The sequence below is a fragment of the Ammospiza nelsoni genome, chromosome 6, assembly GCF_027579445.1.
Source record: "Ammospiza nelsoni isolate bAmmNel1 chromosome 6, bAmmNel1.pri, whole genome shotgun sequence".
NCBI classification, from domain to species: Eukaryota; Metazoa; Chordata; class Aves; order Passeriformes; family Passerellidae; genus Ammospiza; species Ammospiza nelsoni.
The window spans coordinates 35,309,776-35,329,950 of record NC_080638.1 but is presented as its reverse complement, the minus strand read 5'-3'; the positions used below and the strand labels follow the sequence as shown (position 1 = coordinate 35,329,950).

Below are 20,175 nucleotides of genomic sequence, written 5' to 3'. Positions count from 1 at the left end.
AAGTGGAAAGGTAGAGGAAAGTACCAATGATATTTACAGGAGTGCCAAAGAAGGTACGACGCAGGGGCTCCCTGGAAGGGGCCCAGTGCCCTCGATAACTGCTCTTAAATACATAACTTTAAAAAATCCTAGTTTGGGTGTACTTACATCTTTTGAACTCTAAACAGTTTTTAAATCTGGTCCAAAAGGTTTTAATTTAGATTTTAAAATTTGGCATCAAGTTATCCGAGTGCTGAAATAAGTGTGGAACCCATTCACAATATATATCAGATAAAACACTGTGAATCTTTTTTCCATCACTTCTGCATTACACACTACTAAGACACACACTGTCAACAATCTGACTGGCATTCCTGACAGAATGAAAGTCAACTGCAGCACTCTTTGCTGGATTTGAAACAATCATGGGATCACAGCCACTCATCCTGAATTCTCACCATAAAAAAAGAGAAAGCTTCTGTCAGAAGAAGATGGGCTGGTGAACTTTTAAAGTTTGCAGAATGTTTGCTCGGAAAATTATTGGTGGGAGAGTACCAGACAGCTAATACCCAAATGGAAGTGGTGCTATAAAAGGAAAATGATTTATTTTTTTATGTCACAGGAAGTATTTCACCAAGTAGATTTTTCATTACTGAGGATGGAAAATACATTGGCAGCTGCCTATTACAATAACTAGAGGGGAACTGATCTATAATATCAGATTTTAAGAAAAAAAATACAAGGACCTTAGTGCTATTAATACATCTTGCTATTACATTAAATATCTTTCTCTGCAACTTGGTCTTCTAATCTTAACAAAATATACTGTTTCCACTGTCTCTAAATCTCCCTTCACCAATGTTTTGGGTTCACTTACAAACAACCAATTTTAAACTTTCTGTTGATAACAAAATATTGAGTGCTAAATACACTAAAGTATTTCCCTATATTTTTTTCTTTTTATAACAAAGAAATCAGAGATAGATTTTCAGAGAGTTCTGGAAAATCTGCCTCCAAGTTTTGTATATATTTCATCCAACCAAAATAACTGAAACTAATCTTTAGCATTCAGACATTTTATAAACAAATTTATTTCAAAAGCAGCAAATGGCCTAAAAATTTTTCAGCTAGGAAGTTAATGTGCTTTTACCTCACAGAAAGGATTAATTCACAGTACTTTTCCATGGAATATACAACCAAATAACAACAGTCTAAATGAGTATTTATTACACAGTATCAGGATTTATATATTTTATTAGTCTAGCTATACTAAGCCCTGCCGCAGATTAGTGAGATGTAAAAAATAGAAAACACAGCAGTTAAGCAAGCTGGATTGCCTGAAATCTTGAGACAGCACTGCATGTTTCTTCTTTGTATTGGTGAGGATAACAAAAGGAAGTAAAAAACAAGCATTCAGAGGTAGAAAAAAATGTAATCATGATCTTGCCATCTCAGTTAGCCTAGGGGAATCTCTTGTATAGGCAGAAGTACAATGCACCAGTTGAAAGAGTCTAACAAAATACTACAGGGATGTCTCTGCACAGAAAGCCCATGAGTAGGGGAAGGAGAAGTTAGGGTGTAGACTCAGCTCCCAGCTAAACATCTTGGGAATGCTGTCTAAATGGTACAACTAAGGCCCTACTGAATAAAGTGCATTCACAAAGTAAATTAATAAAATTTTGCAGGCACAGTCACTGTTATATCATTATACAATAATTATTTGGAATATTTCCATCTATCAATAATGCCATCTGTCCCACCCAATACAAATGGACTACAACCCATCTGGCTTACTTTTTTCTATTGATTACTCTGCTGAATGAGTTAGCAAAACCGCTTATAAAATCATCATATTACATGACACTGTCATTAAAAGATGTGAAGTAAAGAAAAACACAAGATGAGACTTAATTGGAAAACTGTCAGTCCTTCTTCCAGAAAGTTTTAGCAATGCTATAAGCTTCTTTCTTTTTTTTTTTTTTGGCCACTTAAAAAAAGCACCAAGAAGACACAAAGCCCAAAAACCTCCTAAATGCTAACTACTGGATTAGACTGAAATTGTTCTAGCACACAACTGCTATTAGGTATGCTAGAGAAGGTCCCTCAATTTATCTCCTCATGAATCAGAATGTCACTAAGTATTCCTGGCACTCACAAAGAAACTGTGGAAGGAATGTAACTTAAAAGTAGGGTGGAAGAAAGATTATGATGGCTGGCACTTGTATTTGTTAATTGCAATAAGTCTTCCTATGTTTTGAGTTTGATTATTCATTTGTGTAATTGTCTTTATGCTATTTTTCGCAGCCTCTGTTTCTTTTTTATTTTTTTATTTTGACCACTGCTTCCCTTAACTATATTTTAATTTCTCCAGCAATAAAAGTGCAACTTTATGCACCTACGGAATTAAGTGCCAACTTCAGCTTCTTCACTCTAGATCTCAATTTTTACAATACCTTTTAAGTTTTAACAAAGGAAATCTCTCTTGCGTACATTCAAAATGTCAATTCAAAGATCTTTAGCTCAGTGATTTAGGTGGTGTTCTTTTGAGTAAACCCTTGGTGGGGCTGCTTTCTTATCCTTCCCTCCTCACTATTTTTTCCTGTCTACTACTACCTTAGATCCCTGCACCAGATTTGTTGCCTCTGTCACCCCAAATGGCTTTTCCAATGCCACTGCGACTCAGAGGGACAGAGAGGAACAGGGCCTGGATTCCAGCTCTAAGGACACAACCCTTGATGCCTGTGGGTAACTGGAGCTCGGGGAGGCTCAGGCGGTTATACTGTAGGGTTGAAGCTGCAGGGATGATGCTGGGAGCACAGACACTGAGCTGCCATAAGGAGTGAGGGAAATCAGGATGACAGGAGTAGAAAGGAGTTGTGTAAGAAGGAAGGAATCATGCTTGAATAAGGAAGGGACCAGAGGCTGGGTGACTGAAACAACTTAGAAGTTTCTAGGGGGTCCAACCTGCTTACTGTTATTGTTTGCTCCCTCTCTTACAATCCCCTCCCATCCTCACGAGAACACTTCTCTGTTAATAACATATGAAATATTTCCTCTGGAAAAAAATTGATTATTCCAAAATATACTTTTTATAAATTACCTAAATTTAAAAAAATATTTCAATTTATTTAAATATAATTGATTTTTCTCATTGTAACTCCAGAAGCTCCTAAATGACAATTGTCACTAGTAATATTACAAGAAGTCTTCTAAAGTCCAGCTAAAAATCTCTGACCCTGAGGCCTTATCTCAAATGAAGCTTTGAGCAACTGCATGTCCACATGCAGCTCTTAGAAGTAAATCTTTTGGGCTATACAAACACATCCAGAAAACAATTCTCATATTTCTCTTTATATTATGTGCTGTTAGGTCCAATTTATTGGTGTCCTTAACAATTTATATAATTTTTTTGTGCTTTACTTACTACTGCCATCAAACATGTAGAAGGATTCAAGAGAAGTTGCCGAACAGTATTATTTATGTAGAAGATGTTTACCAGGTATCACCACATGACAGAACGCTAAATTTCTCATGCTCTAAAGAAAAAACACCTTTGGCAGTTCTGATGCATATGATTTAGTCACCATTTCAAATACAATTATCTTAATATGCCATCACTTTGCTACTAAATATAGAACATTCAATGAACAGAAATACAGTCTAAATCCCATCTTTAAATGGGATTTATTATATATCCCATCATATGTTTTATGATGTATAGCTTACCAAAAATGAGTTCTGAGCTGAACTGTTTTATTTGCACAAAGTCCTTTTTTCATGGATGAGAGAAGGAGAACAGTTTCAACTGGCAAACCATTTGTTCTTATTAGGTAATATGTAGGTTCCTACTGGTTGAGGTCTTTGGCCACTGCTTAAAATAAAGACTAATAAAATACTTTTGGTCTGGCTGATTCAGTTCCCTTGGCGAAAACTGACCATTATGTCATGTCATGGTATTTAACAGAACTGTCTGTAGCAGCACTGGAATACCAAAACCTGGACAAAACCACACAGGTAAGGAATCTGCCTTCAGAGTAAGGCTACCAAATTCTGTCTTCCACAGAGAAAGGCAGTATCTTACAGTATCTGGAAGGCTGCTCTAAAATAAAAACTGCATTATTTGTTTTCACTATTACTATAGAATAACTGAGACAGAAGTGCAACTGAAGAACAGTTTATCGTTTTCAATATAAAATCTCTGTTGTCATTAACAATTTGTCATTAACAGGACAACTGTATTTTCAGGACAGGGTAATTTCCCCCCACCCTTCCCTTGTAACAAAACTATTTGGTAAGTATTTTTCTCTGCTTTGCTTTGTACATAAACCCCTACTAATCAAAGAATATGCATGTCCAGATGTGGTCTTAGAAATCCAGCTGAATATAAACCAATAATGAGCAGTAAATTGCTAAACTCAGTTATCATAACAATACTGTTTGCAAGCAAGTGGGCAAAAAATTCTCAACAGAACAACTGACAAAAAGTTGAACTAAAATGCCCATTTCTCATTATGCAATGAAGTAATTCAGATGAGGTATTGTTCACAATTTTGTTAGAGAAATTGACTGTTCTTTAAGAGTTCTTTAACACAATACTTTGAGGAATTAAGACAAAGTTAGTGGTGAATATAACTTTCTATCAAGCAATTTTCTTTCTCAATTGTGCACAACCACTTATGAGCCAGAACATAACAGCTCAATCAAACCTTTACTGGAACCCCTCTGAAATGTACCGCGAAATTCTGATATTACTACAAGACTTAGAAAGGAAAAAAAGACAGCCCAGAAAGAAGAAAATGGATAGGGCAGCTACCTTTCTGCATTCTCCTAATTTCCTCTGCCACAGGGAGCGAGCGGTAGGAATGCTCTTGCTGTCAGTTACGTAGCAGCAGGCTGAGATGACGTGGTGGAGCGCAGCCCCCTGGCTCATGGCTCCCAGAACGCGCCCGACGTGCCGCAGGGACAGGCTGGCCTCGGCGCGGATGCCACCCCTCACCAGCTGCATCGTGCAGGCCACCAGAGCAATCTGCCCAGCACAGTAGAGAACATCACCAACCTAGGAGAGAATCAGATCCAGTACATAAGACTCTGGGAGTTTACACAAGACAAGTGAAGCACATTTCTCTCTTCCAGCTGGTATCTTTCAATAGTACTGTTCTTTGCCATAACTTGTTACAAATAGAGCAAACTAGGCTAAAGATAATGCATGGATTAGCTGGTATCAGTTCAGAACAATAATCTGCTGTGGACTGTTACAGCTGCTGGATCACACTGATGCCGTGGTTAAAAATGCTCTTGTTTCCTTTTCTATTGAGTGATGATACACATTATCTTCGATACTATTTTTTAATCTTCTATGTCTTAAGTTTTGTTTTATACAAAACCATATAAAAATTTATCAGTAGAGACCTGTAACATCTTTAGTAAATTAATTTAAAAACACTGCAAAAATATATTAGCAGAACACCTAAATGACTGTGTATGAACAAAAAGTGATGTTATTCCACCAGAAGGTAAAAGCAAATTTCAGACTGAAAATAAAATGCTGAAGAATGCCACTTGAACAAAGAGATGCTACTTGAACAAAGAGATGGGTCACCTTTTGAAAATGGACTTTAATGGGTGGCCAGACTTACTACTGCAATGCAGTTACTTTGGGCTTATTTTCCAAAATCTTCCCAGCAACACTCTGAAGACCTACTTTTTTTAACAGCAGCCAGGAAAGGAAACATTTATTCTTATTATTCAGACATCTCAAAGATTTTTTTTATAAAATCTTAATGTAAATATCAAAACTTTTCATCGTCTTATGCTGCACTTCTCTAGAACGTCTGTGCATATCCTAATCAGTGAAACAGTAAATTTTATTCACTATCAAAAGAAAACTAAGTATAGAAGTGGGAAGTAAGGTGGGTGTAAGCAGCTTTGAAGTCAGCACAGGAAGAATTTTGCTAGGAGTAATGACAGAGAAAGGAATCTTTCGGAAGAATTTTGCAGAACTTACTGTATAAACTGTAAAAATTCCTCAGAATTAAGAATAATTAAAAAAGAAATCTGTGTCCTAGAAGACATGGCAATCAAACCATGTGACAGACCCATATGCAACTCCAAATCTGTCCTCATAACTGTCTGTGTCTCACAAAAGACTCACACATGTAACTATTGGAAGAGTATCTTATACAATTTGGCATACAAGTTCTATGATTAGCAGCTGAAGAGGGGGAGGAGGCAGAGAGGAAACAATATATCAACTGACACACATCAACTATTTAAATGGTTTAAAATACCTGCAATATTGTTTGATAATGCTATATATAATCCTGAATTTGGAAAAAGTATATGAAACCAATATTTTGGTTTACAGGAACAAATGGTCTTTCTTTTCTTTCTTTTTTTTTTTACAGTGCTATTTTAAAATATGTGCCACTGAACAAGGGAGTCCAGCCAGCTACCAAGTGGCATACTGACAAGATGAGAAACAAATTCAGAGATATGATTCAGAGGGGCACAGGTTTGTTTTTAAAGCAAACCATTCATTTTCACCTCTGCAAAGTGAAATCCATGCATTAGTCAAAAACTCCAATGCAGGTAGTTTATATTCCTACAGGAAAAAAAAATCACACTGATGGTATTTCTTCCTTTTTATCCCCTGTTGAGCTGCTGGTTTTCCATGCATCACCCATGTTAATTATTAGGTAGACAGAAGAGCTGTTCAACCAGTTCACTTCCCCTATTCTTGAACAGATTGTTTGAGACATAATATGAATACTAATTAACGATAAAATATCTGTCAGTGTTTTGAAATACAGACCAAGATAGCACTTTCTTAAAGTATCCTGGACAGTTCTGATACAATTAGCCCCACTGGTCATAAGCAAGGTCATAAAAAAATCTCGGAAGGATTTGAGCAAAATTGGCACCACTTTTGGCTAAGATTCAGTGGGAATTTTGCAGTTTTTTAAAAACCAATTGAAAAAATCCCTCTGTTCCTAACATACTTGTTTGTATCTTACGATGCAATTAATAGAAAAACAATGTTTCCAACAAGCCACCATGTTATGGAAGGGTGGATGCAAGGGGAAAAGAGGGGAAAAGGATAAAAAAATGGCCACAGATTTGCAGCAACTGTATTGCAGGGGGACATAATTTAGAATAAGGGAAGGAGGAGGGGTATCTCTCTTCTCTTTCCCAGTGACTCAGTCATGAAAAGCAAGCATAAATAATCAGCAAGGACAAAGCAGCAAACCAGTACAAACACTGTTTTAGCAGATTTCAAGACGTTGTCTCTGGAATGTTTGAAGCATTATACAGAAAATTGTTAGCAGAGTAAAAGGCATTTAAAACAGGGAAGTCATCATACTATCTTGTTCACAGTACTGAAATCTTACAAGAGGAGCTGTCACAATGTATGGTGTCAGTACTTGTGTTGTGAAAGTGTTCTGCAAAACCCTGCTAGAACCTTGCAACAGTTTATCTTTTTGGAGCACTTACGAGGATAACAGAAGATCTTTCAGGGTGTAGATTCACAGTGTATCCAGCCTGGCCGACTTTCATTATACAGGAAACAGCAAAGAAACAAAACTACAATATAAAGGATCTCTATTGATCCTTAGAGGATCCATATATATACAGTGGATGTCTCACTAGTATTTTGATTTTCACTGTAGACCATACACATATTTCCAGTGCTAAAATTTAAATAAAGGCTTGAACCAAAGACAACCCTGAAAACTCAAGCTTCATACTGCTGAGATGCTCACTTGTACAAGTTTATTTCCAATATTGTTTCACAGCATCAAGCAGGTTATAAATGGAGCCTCATGTGATTCCACATTTCTTCCCTTTTTATTTTCATTTGTATCATTGCAAGTTAAATGAAAGGTGAGTCCTTACAAGTTAACATAATAGTCTAGCAGCTCTTTTGCTCAGTCAGCACAACTGTAAATAATCAGGGGAGTTCAGTGGACAATCAGAACCTCAGAGGATGCAATGCATGCTCTCACAGATAGAAAGCAAAGAGATTATTTGAGAATTAATACTTTTCACAGTGAGGCTGTCTTGCAGGGATAAGTATAATTTATGCTGAGGACATGGCTTATACCAATAGAAAGCTGTATAGTAGGTTTTTTATCTAAGGTGCTTCCACTTACTAGGAAACAGAAGGAAAGCTTCTATAGTATCATGGAAAGGAACAGTCAGAAGAACTCACTCAGTGCCACTTGGAACTGCTCTATACCATGAAATAGTTTTTACCAGTATTCTAAGTTACCAAAAGTACACAACATATCCCCCACATATATATGTATCAGGAAAAGAAACAATGAGAAAACCAGACTCAATTGTATGAGGTCTAACGTAAGCTGCTAATTAGAAAGGAAAAGCTGCAACTATTATTGCCTAGAAAGAAACAAAAGAAGGAAGTGATAGGATACCTATAGATACACACTGAGTTTTTATTAAAGGCCAAGAGCAACTATGGAAATTTGATGAAACTGTTCCTGCTGATATTATTAAAACTTGTGATTAACTGACAATATAAAACTTGCTGGAAACTTCTAACAGAGGGATCTCAAATATTCACCCACAGACACTTAGGCAAATGCTAATAGTTGCACCACAAATGCATGTTTCTTGAAGGCAGGAGTCAATATGCAATCAGGCAAATCTTTGCTATGAATGCAGTTTGGTGTGTGAGTGACTGCTGCCCTTTAACAGGTCAGGCCGCACAAAAGGTTCAGTGACCCCCTGACCCAACAGCGACACGACCCACTATTAGGCTGAGTCAATGTAAATAAGCAGAACTGACAACACACTAATAGGCTGCCTCTGGTCAGCCACGGCTACCTCTGACCTTAATGAAGACCTAAATCAATTAATACTCCAGGCAATAAAGACCTCTGGCTGATTAAGTTAGATAGAAATAATCTTTTCTAACGGGATTAAAGCTGCAAGGTGGTGAACTTTTTATTCAATATATGATAATCCTTTCTTCCTAGGGCCCCTCTTGTTTTAGATAATGATGGCAAAATTGCTTTTTGTAATGTGACATCTTTTATTCAACTGACTAGTATGAATAAACTTTTTAAAGGCAGCATTTAGACAACAGCAATTGAAAAGCTTGAAGTTCATACTATGAAAACAAATTGTATCTAACTAACACGATTCTAATATACCCAACCTTCAATATAATTCATGTTTTTCTTGAACTGTAAAAATTCATAGTCTGAAAATAGTTGAGTTTGATGCAGGCTTTCTTCTGAGAAAAAAATGTGCATTAGTAGCTTTATCAGTAGCTAAAGTATGAAGGATATATTCCTAACTACTACTACTACTACTACTACTACTATTACTACTATTTATTATTACCTTTGACTAAAAATTTTTAAATTGCTAAGACTCCACATATAGCTTAGTCAAATTAGTTTGCACGTCATACTCAAAACTTCAGAACTTCCCTTTGGATAATTTTTTTTTCCTAGTTAGGTCAAAAAAACCCATTAACAATTAATCAGTAGCATATTATGGCTATTTTATTGAACTAGGTGTAACATTCACACAGTTTTAAAGGTTTTATAATTCATTTATCAGATGCTGTGAGTCCATTTTGTTAGTTTTCATTTTGGGATGGATGTTTCAATATGTATCTGATCACCTGATCTACAAATCTACAAAGCCCTAATCATTTTGTATTGCTCTTCACTATTAAAATGTATTTTATCAATGTGTGTTTTAAACTTTTCTCTTTGAATTTATATATTTGGGTATTGAAAATTCATAGAACATTTTTTTTAACAAGAAGTGACTGCAATTTCATGAATGCTAACCTAGGGTGTATTTTTTTTTCAATGAAGTTTAGGAAAATTAAAATACATTATCCCACAAAGCCATATTTGACATTGAACACAGTGTCATAACGTTATCAACACACCTAAAACTTCTGTGTATGTCCTAATTTAAATTATACCAAGGAGAAGCATCATGTCACACAGTATACAAACACCAAGCAGCACAAAATCTGGCAGTCCTTTAAACTCAACAGTGCATCTGAAGAAGCCACAATACTGCTATGAATACTAAACCAACATAATGAATATTGCCTATACTCTATACTTCCCAATTGTAAACACCTCTGCAATCCTCTAAAAGTCAAATACCTCAAAATGAACCTTTTGACAGTGCTGGATTTACAGCAGGCAATCTCATCTAATACATTTCTGAAGGTCTGTAGTACCTTGAAGATTAAAAAAATGCTAAAGGTAGAGACTTAAGAGGGATGATCATGACAAAAACTTAAGGTAAGATCAAAGTATTAGCTTGAAACTAATCTTTCAAAAACTGTTCTATCAAAGAAAATTGTAGTAGTTGCATACATATTTTTGGCAGTGTGTTGGTTATTTTAAAATGTTGATCAATGTCAAATCAATTTTATTTTGCTCTACAACTGACAGAAATAAAACCCCCACACTTTTGATTTACAGAAGACAAAGATTCAAAAACTGAAATTTTCAACAGAAAACCCACCTCACAAACTGTCATTCATATTCCAAGGTATTATTAGACATAACTCAAAAATAAATGCAGTTTTAAAGTCAGAACCTGTTGTTATAAACATTTAGAAAGATTCCAATAAAGTGGGTGAGAAAGGCTTCCCATCTAATACATCCATGTGGGCATGACAGACAGCCAGTCTGAAATCATCTCCACAATTCTTGTTTTAGTTGACTTAGAATCTCCAATAGAGAGAGAGATAAGAAATGAACAAAATGGAGGTAAAAATATTCTTTCCTTAGTTCGCATAATTTGGCCCATGTGCTGTGCTAGTGCCCAGGGTACATATTGTTCCTTCCTGGAAAATTACAGTAGACAGCTTAAAGACTTAATTGCCATAGAGGATAAACTGTTCTCCACATTCTGCAGGGTGCTTTTTCCTAAATATAAAAAGAGCAGTCTCCCTATTTTAAAATGAGCAAGCTAACAAGAGTATTAATCTTTGATGCATTTCTTCCTTGGGACAGTGGAATTCTAGTCTTCATGACTATTAATCTGCCACCTTTTACAAAGCCTACCATTCCTCTCAAGCTTTTGAAAAAAATCACAAGTTCTCACACAAGCACATTAGCAAATCTGCCAACTGTGAAAAATTGCAGAACACTTAGCTTTATGAACATACCTTATCTAAAAGATGGAGTAAAACCTCCAAACTGATTAACACTTCCTCATTTATTATTCATGTCACTTCAAATAAAGATGCCAAACACAACAAATTTTTAAAAAATGTACTCAGATGAGTCTATTCCTAAAAATTGAGGTTGGGATTGCGAATGAGCCACTTAAATTGGTATTTACTAGAGAAACTAAAAGCCTTGTCAGGGTCCAGACAAACAAGGTAAGAAAGACTAGTATCCAACAGTGTAAAGTGAGAGAAATGACTCAATGTGGACATGAACTCTCGAGCAATGGATAACACATTTTTACAAAATGCATATTATGTCTGCTGCAGGTGATTGTGTTTTTTAGTGAATTCTATATGCAGAGATAAGGGAGGACAATGTTTATAATTCATGTGGATTCTTAAAATATCTGGTAAGGCATATCTGAAAATAATTTTTTAACTCTCCCAAATATAAATGCTGTTAACTAGCTGATAGTCTGTGAGGAGAGAGTAATGAAAATGCCAATGTAACTGAAGTGGGGTGCCGTAGGGATTGGTATTAGGCTTGATTTTGTTTAACATCTTCATTAAGTCAGTGGAAGAAGGGATTAACAGCATGATAATGAAACCCACAGAGGATACTAAATTGGAATGTGCACCAGTAGAAATAATAAAAATGGACACAGGTTTGTAATAAATGCAGCAAATAAGAAAATGAGACAGCTTAGGAAAAATGAAAACTCATGCCAGAACATATGGCAAAAATATTTTGAAATACAAATATTCAGAACAAGGGAGAAAACTTGACTGAGGAATTGCTGAACAGTCTATATTAAAAAATAACTGCTCTTTACTAAAAGCACATTCAGTATAGGACAAAAGAAGTTGCAGTCTCTGTTCCCATGACACTGGTCTAATCAAAGAGTAAAATTTGTTACAATTACCCAAATTGGTATCATAACCTTTACAAAAAGTAAGATATGATTTCCATAGTACAAAGGGAAGTCTGTAAAAGTTCAGATGATATCAAAGCTTCAGATGATTCTTCAGAGCTGTCTCTTTTCAAAGAGTATTTAGATTTCTTCATTAACACTGTTTTTCAGTTTATAGCTCAGCATAGCAGCATTCAAATTATGATAAGCATCTTAATCTGCCAGGGTAAATATGTAAAATTAACTCCCCTCTGTTTTCACCCTCCGCTGCTAAGCAGAAAATGTCTACAACTTACATGAGGTTACCTAAGCATTTATTTGGGGTTCCCACACAGCTCATTTTTGGTTTTACTATTTAATCCTAAATGTATTTTCATAACAAAAGGTTTATAAAATATCACCAGAGAAAGATATAGCTGGCATATACATAAGACAATCCTCCCTCCTTCATTTCTACTTTTTTCCTCTTCTCTACAGTTTCTCTACAGTTCTAGGGAACTGGATAGCACATAAGGGAGAGAGGTTATAGGGTAACTCTATCCATACACATAATATCTAAAGGAGGATAGACAAAAAATGAAGTGATGTGATTTCTTTAGCTTCCTATAGGTGTTTATATTACAGACTTTGTCTCTTCTACTTTTATTCTTAAACATACAATCTACTTAGAAAGGGACCTCATGATTTCCTTCCCACATTAACTGAAGCTTCTACTGACAATTTCCACTTACAGCAAACAAAATCACCAGTTCAACTATCACTGCAGTGATAAAATAAAACAAGGAAGCCCAGTAGAAATGTCTAGATTTAAGTTTCTATTAACAATAAGGGTGGCACTGCTAAAGGCTGCAGTACTGTTGTGGAATTCAGCATCCAAGGAGAATCAAGACTACAGTCATAAAATCCTATAAAGAGGGAGTTGTTTTTTTCCCTTTCCTACCTGTCTACAGTCCTTATTCATGCCAACTGTCAAATAGCTTAATGTGATTATAAACAGAAGAGGGACAGATAGGCAGAGAAAATACTCTGTACTGAAAAGTGAAAGCTGTTCATCACACGACAGTAATTCACAGTGTATGAAACACATTAACACCGTGACATTCTATTCTTACAGAAAAGATTTTGTTCCCAGCCTTCACTTGGCTTAATATTCTCACTTGAAATATGCTGTGCATGATTGTCACTGGCTACTTTAAGAGGGTTTGTGATAACTGGGAGATGAGAAAGAAGCACTTGCATAAAACCAAGAATGAGATAACTTAAAACAAGTTAACTGTAACTACAGTAAGCTAAAAGTAATAGTTCTTATTCTAGCCATAGAGTGTGGTTTTGTTTGGTTTTTTTTTTGCTTTTGCCCGTTCTCCATGTATACCTACTCTCACATGGATTTTGCTTGCATCTATGCGTACCTAAGCAAAAACCAACACACTAAAACAGCTTCATGTATGACAAAGATTATTTAGTGCAGAAGTCCAATTTATAATACATACAACCATCACTTCCCAGTGGAAATGAAAGGAGACTTGTTTGTGCAGCTAGATGTACCTGTACAATATATACAACAGAACCTACATGACATACAGTACTTACCACAATCCTCTGCTTATTTATTCATATTTCAGTGATAATACTTCCTTAAACAGCAAATATCTTTCTCTAGGGATACATCTTTCAATGCAAATTTGCAAGTCAAGTTCTGATTATACTTACAGAAACTGCAAGTTTCAACAAAGATCTACACATATACTTAATATTCTTTTACTTGTTGTATGCTTCAATTCTGACCTTTTATCAGAATTGCAGTGAGGACAACATCCTTATTTAAAGTAACATTAAATTTCTAACCAAGCAATGAGGCAGTTTACTATGGAGCTTTCAGTGGGCAGACACTCACTTAGGTTGGCAGCAGTTCAAGGAAAGAACTTACCGATTGATAAACTTGCATTTAAAAATTAAATTTCTGTAAAAAAAATCATTTTAATTCTGATTCATTACTAGACTCTAACTGTATTGTAATTATATTCTGTAGAGGAATACATATTCATCTGGGTATGGAGTCACTATTTTGCATTATATATTTTCTTTTTTTTGGGGGGGGTAGATTTTGTTTTTTGCGTACATTCAACTTGTACCTTTTGGTACTCATTTTTATGTAATTTTCTAATTGGTTTAAAAGAATAAAAGTTGAGAATGGAAATTGCACTATACTGACAACATAGTGAGTACAAAGTTACTAATACAATACGTATCTCATATTGTCCCATTCAAGCTGCAGCCAGGTTTGTATCCATCTCATATCACTAAGCAACGTCATGAACCAGTGCCTGCAAATTTACTGTGTGCTTAGCTATTCTGTTTGCATTATTATAAAAGTAATTATAACTGCAGAGTCAAGCCCTCTGATATAGAAAAATGGGTAGAAAGCCAAGTGTTGAAACAAAAAGAGGCTAAATAAGAGGAAAGGAGGGGCAGACTGCAGCAAAGAATAATCCAGCAATTAGGTTAATCAGCTGCAATATTGCTGAGACCCAGGCTCAAATCCCTTCTTTAGTATTTTCCTTTTGCCTGGTAATGACAGAGCTGTTGTGACAATGGGCACTCCAGGAAGCACATCTCTTAATATCTTCTACTGGAACCATTCTGTTTTGTTTAAATAAATTAATGATCTTGGATAGTATAGGATGGCATGATCCTGCTCTGTGATGAAAAGTATTGGTTATGATGGGCAAAATCTTTATAATGAACATTAAATCAAAACTGATTTCTATCTTGATAGTATAACATTATCCAAAAAGGAAATAACAAGCATTACAAACTGCTATGAGCTGGTCATTGTTACCTTACAGTTTTTTAAATTATAAACATTTAACACTGTGAAAGTCACTCAAGATAAGCCTTACACTACAGAATATTCAGGCAGATAATTCTATATGAACAGAGATTTTGTGAAATATTTAGGCTACTTCAAAAGACGCAAGATGACAAAATAAAAACCATGCTGGGGAGGGAGTTTTTACCATATTTTTTGAAAATTAAAAAAAAGGCTTACACATGCCTAATTTGAACATGAAATGGGATCAAGAAGTTCTCTTGGATGTATAATGGTTAAAACTGAAGCACAGAAATAATGAATTAGAAACAATATCAATGACACTACTATCAGAAAAGCTTTGAATTTTAATTTGAATTTTGCAAATAACCTATAGAGTATCTCTTCAAAAACAGAGGCTGTAAGGATGTATCAAAGTCTACAAACAGAAAACAGTTTAAGTATCTAATATTGCATTTTGAGCTAAGGGAAATTATAGGTACGTTACTGAAAACATAACCTTGTATGACAATAAAATGTCTAATATTTTGCTTGTTCAACCCAACAGAATGAGCTTCTAATTATCAGCTAAACAACGCACAGTATTAGAAAAGCATGCAAAAATGCCAAAATTTCCAGTGATGGAAACTATCTCATATAAACTTTACATTCTATTTATATGACATAAAGACTGAAGTTGCCTGACTTCACCATTCACCTAGCTTTTTTAAGTTGCATTTTAGGATTTTGCAAAAAGACTGGGTTTTGTTATTAAAAAAAGTTTGGCCTAAGTTCAATCAGCACAAATGATTTATTACCAAGTCCAGTGAGGCATAGTTAACACACAGCATCTTTCAGTGAGTGATTCCAGAGTTCATATTTGGCAATGTAACTGATCACAGCATTTGACTCCAAACCTCAGAGCTTCTGACATTCAGATCTCAATGAGTTAACTCATATAGCTCTCCAAAAAAAAAAAAAATTACATGTTTTTGCAGAAAAACTATCACATGCTGATAGTGAATAATTAAATGTTCAAACCAAAGAGAAATGAACTGTTTCTGTGATGTATGTTTTAAACTTCTAATAGCTAGTCTGATTCTTCAGAAAGATAGCTGTGTTACAATCAGGAAGGGCACTAATGGGGAATGGAGAAGGGTATAAAAGAATAATGCCTCTATATGAGGAAAGGTGGAGAAAAAGGGTTATTTCACCAATCTTGATTTTAATGCTAACTAAATGTCATAGATGTTTATGTAAAGGAATGTTTTTCACTGTATACCCTGGCCTTGTTAGGTGATGTAATGCTTTGATTTTATGCAAACTTCAGTAAAAGCAGAAATTGCACCTTGCAGGATGAGGCTCTGAATGCAGAAGAAGATAATAGTGAAATTCAAATGAAATATGTCATTTAAAACATCCTTAGAAGACAATAAATCAGTTCAACACCTTCCCAACACAGGAAACTGAGAGTTAACCAGTGTACTCAATTTTAATTTTTTTTAAAGGAGGAATAAATCTGCTATAGGGAGCTGCTTTCATAGACCTTTGAAGGTCTTCAAAACTCTTGCTAATATGTTATTCTCTCAAAAATATTCCCATAATTCTGCTGTCTCCCATAATTCCTTGCCTCAAGATTCATCTGTCAACTTTGATGCATCTTTTAAAGTACCCCTCCAAGCCTAAAAACCATGACTACAGACCACAGAAGAGAACTCTTTGCTTTGAAACTATCTGATCAATCAGAAGATCATTTACCTGCAAGCATTATTTGGTGAAGCTAAAGCGGCACATCAACCAGCAGCATCTGAAGGCTGAGGCAGCAAAACGTCAACAACAAATTGTCATTGGCATTCCATTTATGAACCTTCAAACAGCATCAGATCTTTTCCATGGGAAACCAGATCAGGTCAGACTGGAGCTGAATATTTCTTAACAAGCTAACCATCAAAAGAACTTACGTTTTGAATAAAAAGGCTATCATTTGTTGATTTGAATATCAAAGGGATCCACTGCAAACTCCCAGTCTAGAAAAACCTCCCTAAGCTACACCAGACAGGTGTTTAATAATCTATTATTAAGGCACTATTTTAGGTTACTCAGAATCATAAAAAATAGCTGTAACTGTGAAGCTGCAAATGGGACTGCACAAAGAAATGAATGCTATTAACATACTATTAACAATTCAAAAGAATGAGTTGACATACCAATCAAACTTGTTAATTGACTGTCAATGGCCTGTCCCTGAATATACAACATGACTGCATTATATATTTCAAATGCTGACAGGAAGACAGTTTCATTTGCATTAACTTCATAAACTGATCAACAACCAAACTGCCACATACATTTATAATGGGAAGCTGAATAATTTCAATATTCATGCAGCTCTGTAATTGTAAATTAGGTGCTGGCAAACAATACAATACTGTACATACTCTAAAATATCCTAAATTTCTCTGACCTACTTTCTTTTTTATTTTAAAAGAACAGTGGAAAAAGTTGTCTCTTACGGGGACGATTATTACTTTAATTTATGGTTGATGCCTTAGGCAAAATTTGTTTGCAACCTAGTTTGCAACCATTGTTTTTAACTGGTCCACAATATATGAGGCACACAAGGTGATGTAAAATTTTTCTTGCTTTGGTTCTGTGAAGTGTAAATATCATTAAAATACAGAGTAAATCTGTAAAAAACCAAAGTGAATGAAAATATGTACTATTTCCTTGCTATGACACAAAGCAGATGACAGCAGTGAAACCACTGCAACTTTCTAATTAGACATTGAAACATGTAATTTAAAGTGGAAAGTACTGTTCTTGCACATCCTTCCCTGTGTCCTAGAATTTACCGCCCTCAGAGGTCCTGTCTATATAAAGTATGTTTCCTAAAAATATCTCATAATTACACCCATTCAGTTTCATTGGGATTGACAGTGATAGTAGCTGAAACGGCTGTGATAGTGCTGCCATTTTAGCCAAATGGTTAGTCAGACATACTCTGAGCAAAGGTGTCACAAATCATAGGAGTTGAGAGCAAAAGTGCTTGTGGAGCTACCATATTTCTGCACATATTTATCCAGCAGAAATGACCAAGGCTGATAATAGGAGGAAAATGACACAAAGAATTCCCAATAAAAGGCAGAGGCAAATGAAGTCCTTTCATTTTTCTGGTTAATATCCAATCCTGCAACACTTAATAGCTTGCACTTCTGCTTATTGAAAAACACAGTTCTATCTAAACTAACAGAGAAGCCTTCAAATGCTGTCATTAATGACTGCATGCATGAATATCAATTTGTATGCCTTAACCATATAATGAAGATATGAAAGAAGAAATTTGTTTTTATTTGTTCTTGAAATGCTATTGGCATATTTGTCACTGTTTATATAGAAATAGTAATATCTCAGTCACTTTGAGAATCAGAGAAATAAAGCTAAACAGAAATGTCATAAATGAGGATTAAGTCTTGTGGTTCTGAAAGTGTTCCACTGAAAGCTAAGTAGTAATTGATCAAAAACTCCATAACTGTCAGGTCAGTCACGTTCCCTCTATATCTGTATGACCTGGAGGTAGTATAAGTTTTAAACATATCAACTGTAAATGCACGTTGTCTTCTTTCCCCCTCTTTTATTACTACTACTTTCACCCTGTCAATCCAACAGTCACTTCCCTGGCTTTAAAGTTATTGCAAGAAAGAGCCAAGCACTACACACCAGCATAACCATACAGATATGATATAAACGTCCAATAAATCTGCAGTCATGGCAATCTTCTCCTGCATTTCCTTTCAGATAAACAATATCAGAGGACAATTTCTCTGCTACCTAGGTGAGCTGCTATATTTTAGATTTTATTATTTGTAAGACTGAAAAGGAAAAAATATTCACATTTATTGTTCTAGCAACTGCAATTGAAGAGTAGAAAGACTAACAAATGGAAATATAAAATCTTTAGGAAAACTGAATATAGGAGCCACTGGGGTGATGGCAGTCCCAAATCATCCTAACTGGTAATCATGAAAGATTACTTATACTACAAACTAGATATTAGCTTTGATATTTTCCCTGAAGTATAAGCTGAGTAACTGTCATACTGAATAACATCATATGATGGGTACTGCTAAGTTCTTACACTGACAAAACAAGGATCATTAAAGCTTCAACATTCTTTCAGATAATCAATGTAATATAAGCAGTATGTGATTAAAAGCATTTAAGACATGAAAAGTGTCAAGGTAAAGAACAGCTTATTACTCAAAGGATGTAGCATCTATAAATCCAGCCACATTTGAAGGAGCTGGTCATTTATTACTGCTGCTAATGGTAATACACAACCACAGTGAATTCAGTAATTCATGCTCCAAGATTTATAAACTTTGATCATAAAATATATACATATACACAGCAAAAATACATGCACATATAAATATTACTGTAACAGAAATGGTGTGATGTATGTTCATGTTTCAAAAAGACACGATTAATTCTAAGAAGCTACAGTTTGTCTGCAGTGCTTCAAAATTTACATTTAAAATAGTGACATTCTAATTTACCCAAGTAAACATTTTCAGTGAAATCTTCACCATATTAGCTGAAATCTCTGAGACCCTAAATAGCCTGCAGCCAGCATAACTTTGGTAGGTGGGATAAAAACTCCTGTTCTTGGGAAGACTAAAACCTTCTATTATGCACATGAAGTCTCATCCATGTGGGAAATGGTGCTTTCTTGAAGATCAGCATGAGGCTAGAAAACTAATTTGGACACAAAACTTGATTATTACAGAACTCATAATCATCATCTTTTAATTAGATGGCAGGCTCCTCAAATTAAGCTGTCTGTAGAAAGCTCAGAAAACATTATGGATATTTTATAGGACAAAAAGGCTTAAGTCAAATGAATACTGATCTGCACTAGACCATTTGTTTTGTATGAGGATAGCAAGTACAAGAAAGGTGTAACCAGGGTTTTTGCTGAATGCATTACTGTCAGTTGCTGTGAGATTAATAGCAAGATCAGGACTCGTATTATACTGTACTGCAGAGGTAGAGGGATTCAACCAAGTAACCTTATTCCAAGTTTGTGACAAAACAACAAGCAGCTTAACATAAACCTGTCTGTATTTGCCATTTTAAATAGAAAATTTAAAATGAACAAGTAAAAAAATGATTGTAACAAATTTATCGTAACAAATAAAGAACTAGAAAATTTTAGTGGATTTGATGCCTAACAAAGATATTCTAGCTTACATTACAGTCCTCTTCCCTCTTCCACAAAAGAAACACTAAATCACTATTGCAGC

The 20,175-nt window shown here is 35.2% G+C and overlaps 1 protein-coding gene across 2 annotated transcripts in view; it reads right to left on the bottom strand.

Moving 5' to 3' along the window:
• Window positions 1-20,175, bottom strand: part of DPH6 (diphthamine biosynthesis 6) — a 184,851-nt gene that overhangs the window by 51,045 nt on the left and 113,631 nt on the right. Inside the window, exon 13 of one of the 2 annotated variants that reach the window (XM_059474222.1) lies at window positions 4,793-5,035. The exons of the other annotated variant lie outside the window; for it this stretch is intronic. Coding sequence (XP_059330205.1) covers window positions 4,793-5,035 — 243 coding nt within the window. The remainder of the gene's footprint in view (window positions 1-4,792; window positions 5,036-20,175) is intronic. 2 annotated transcript variants of the gene reach the window in all.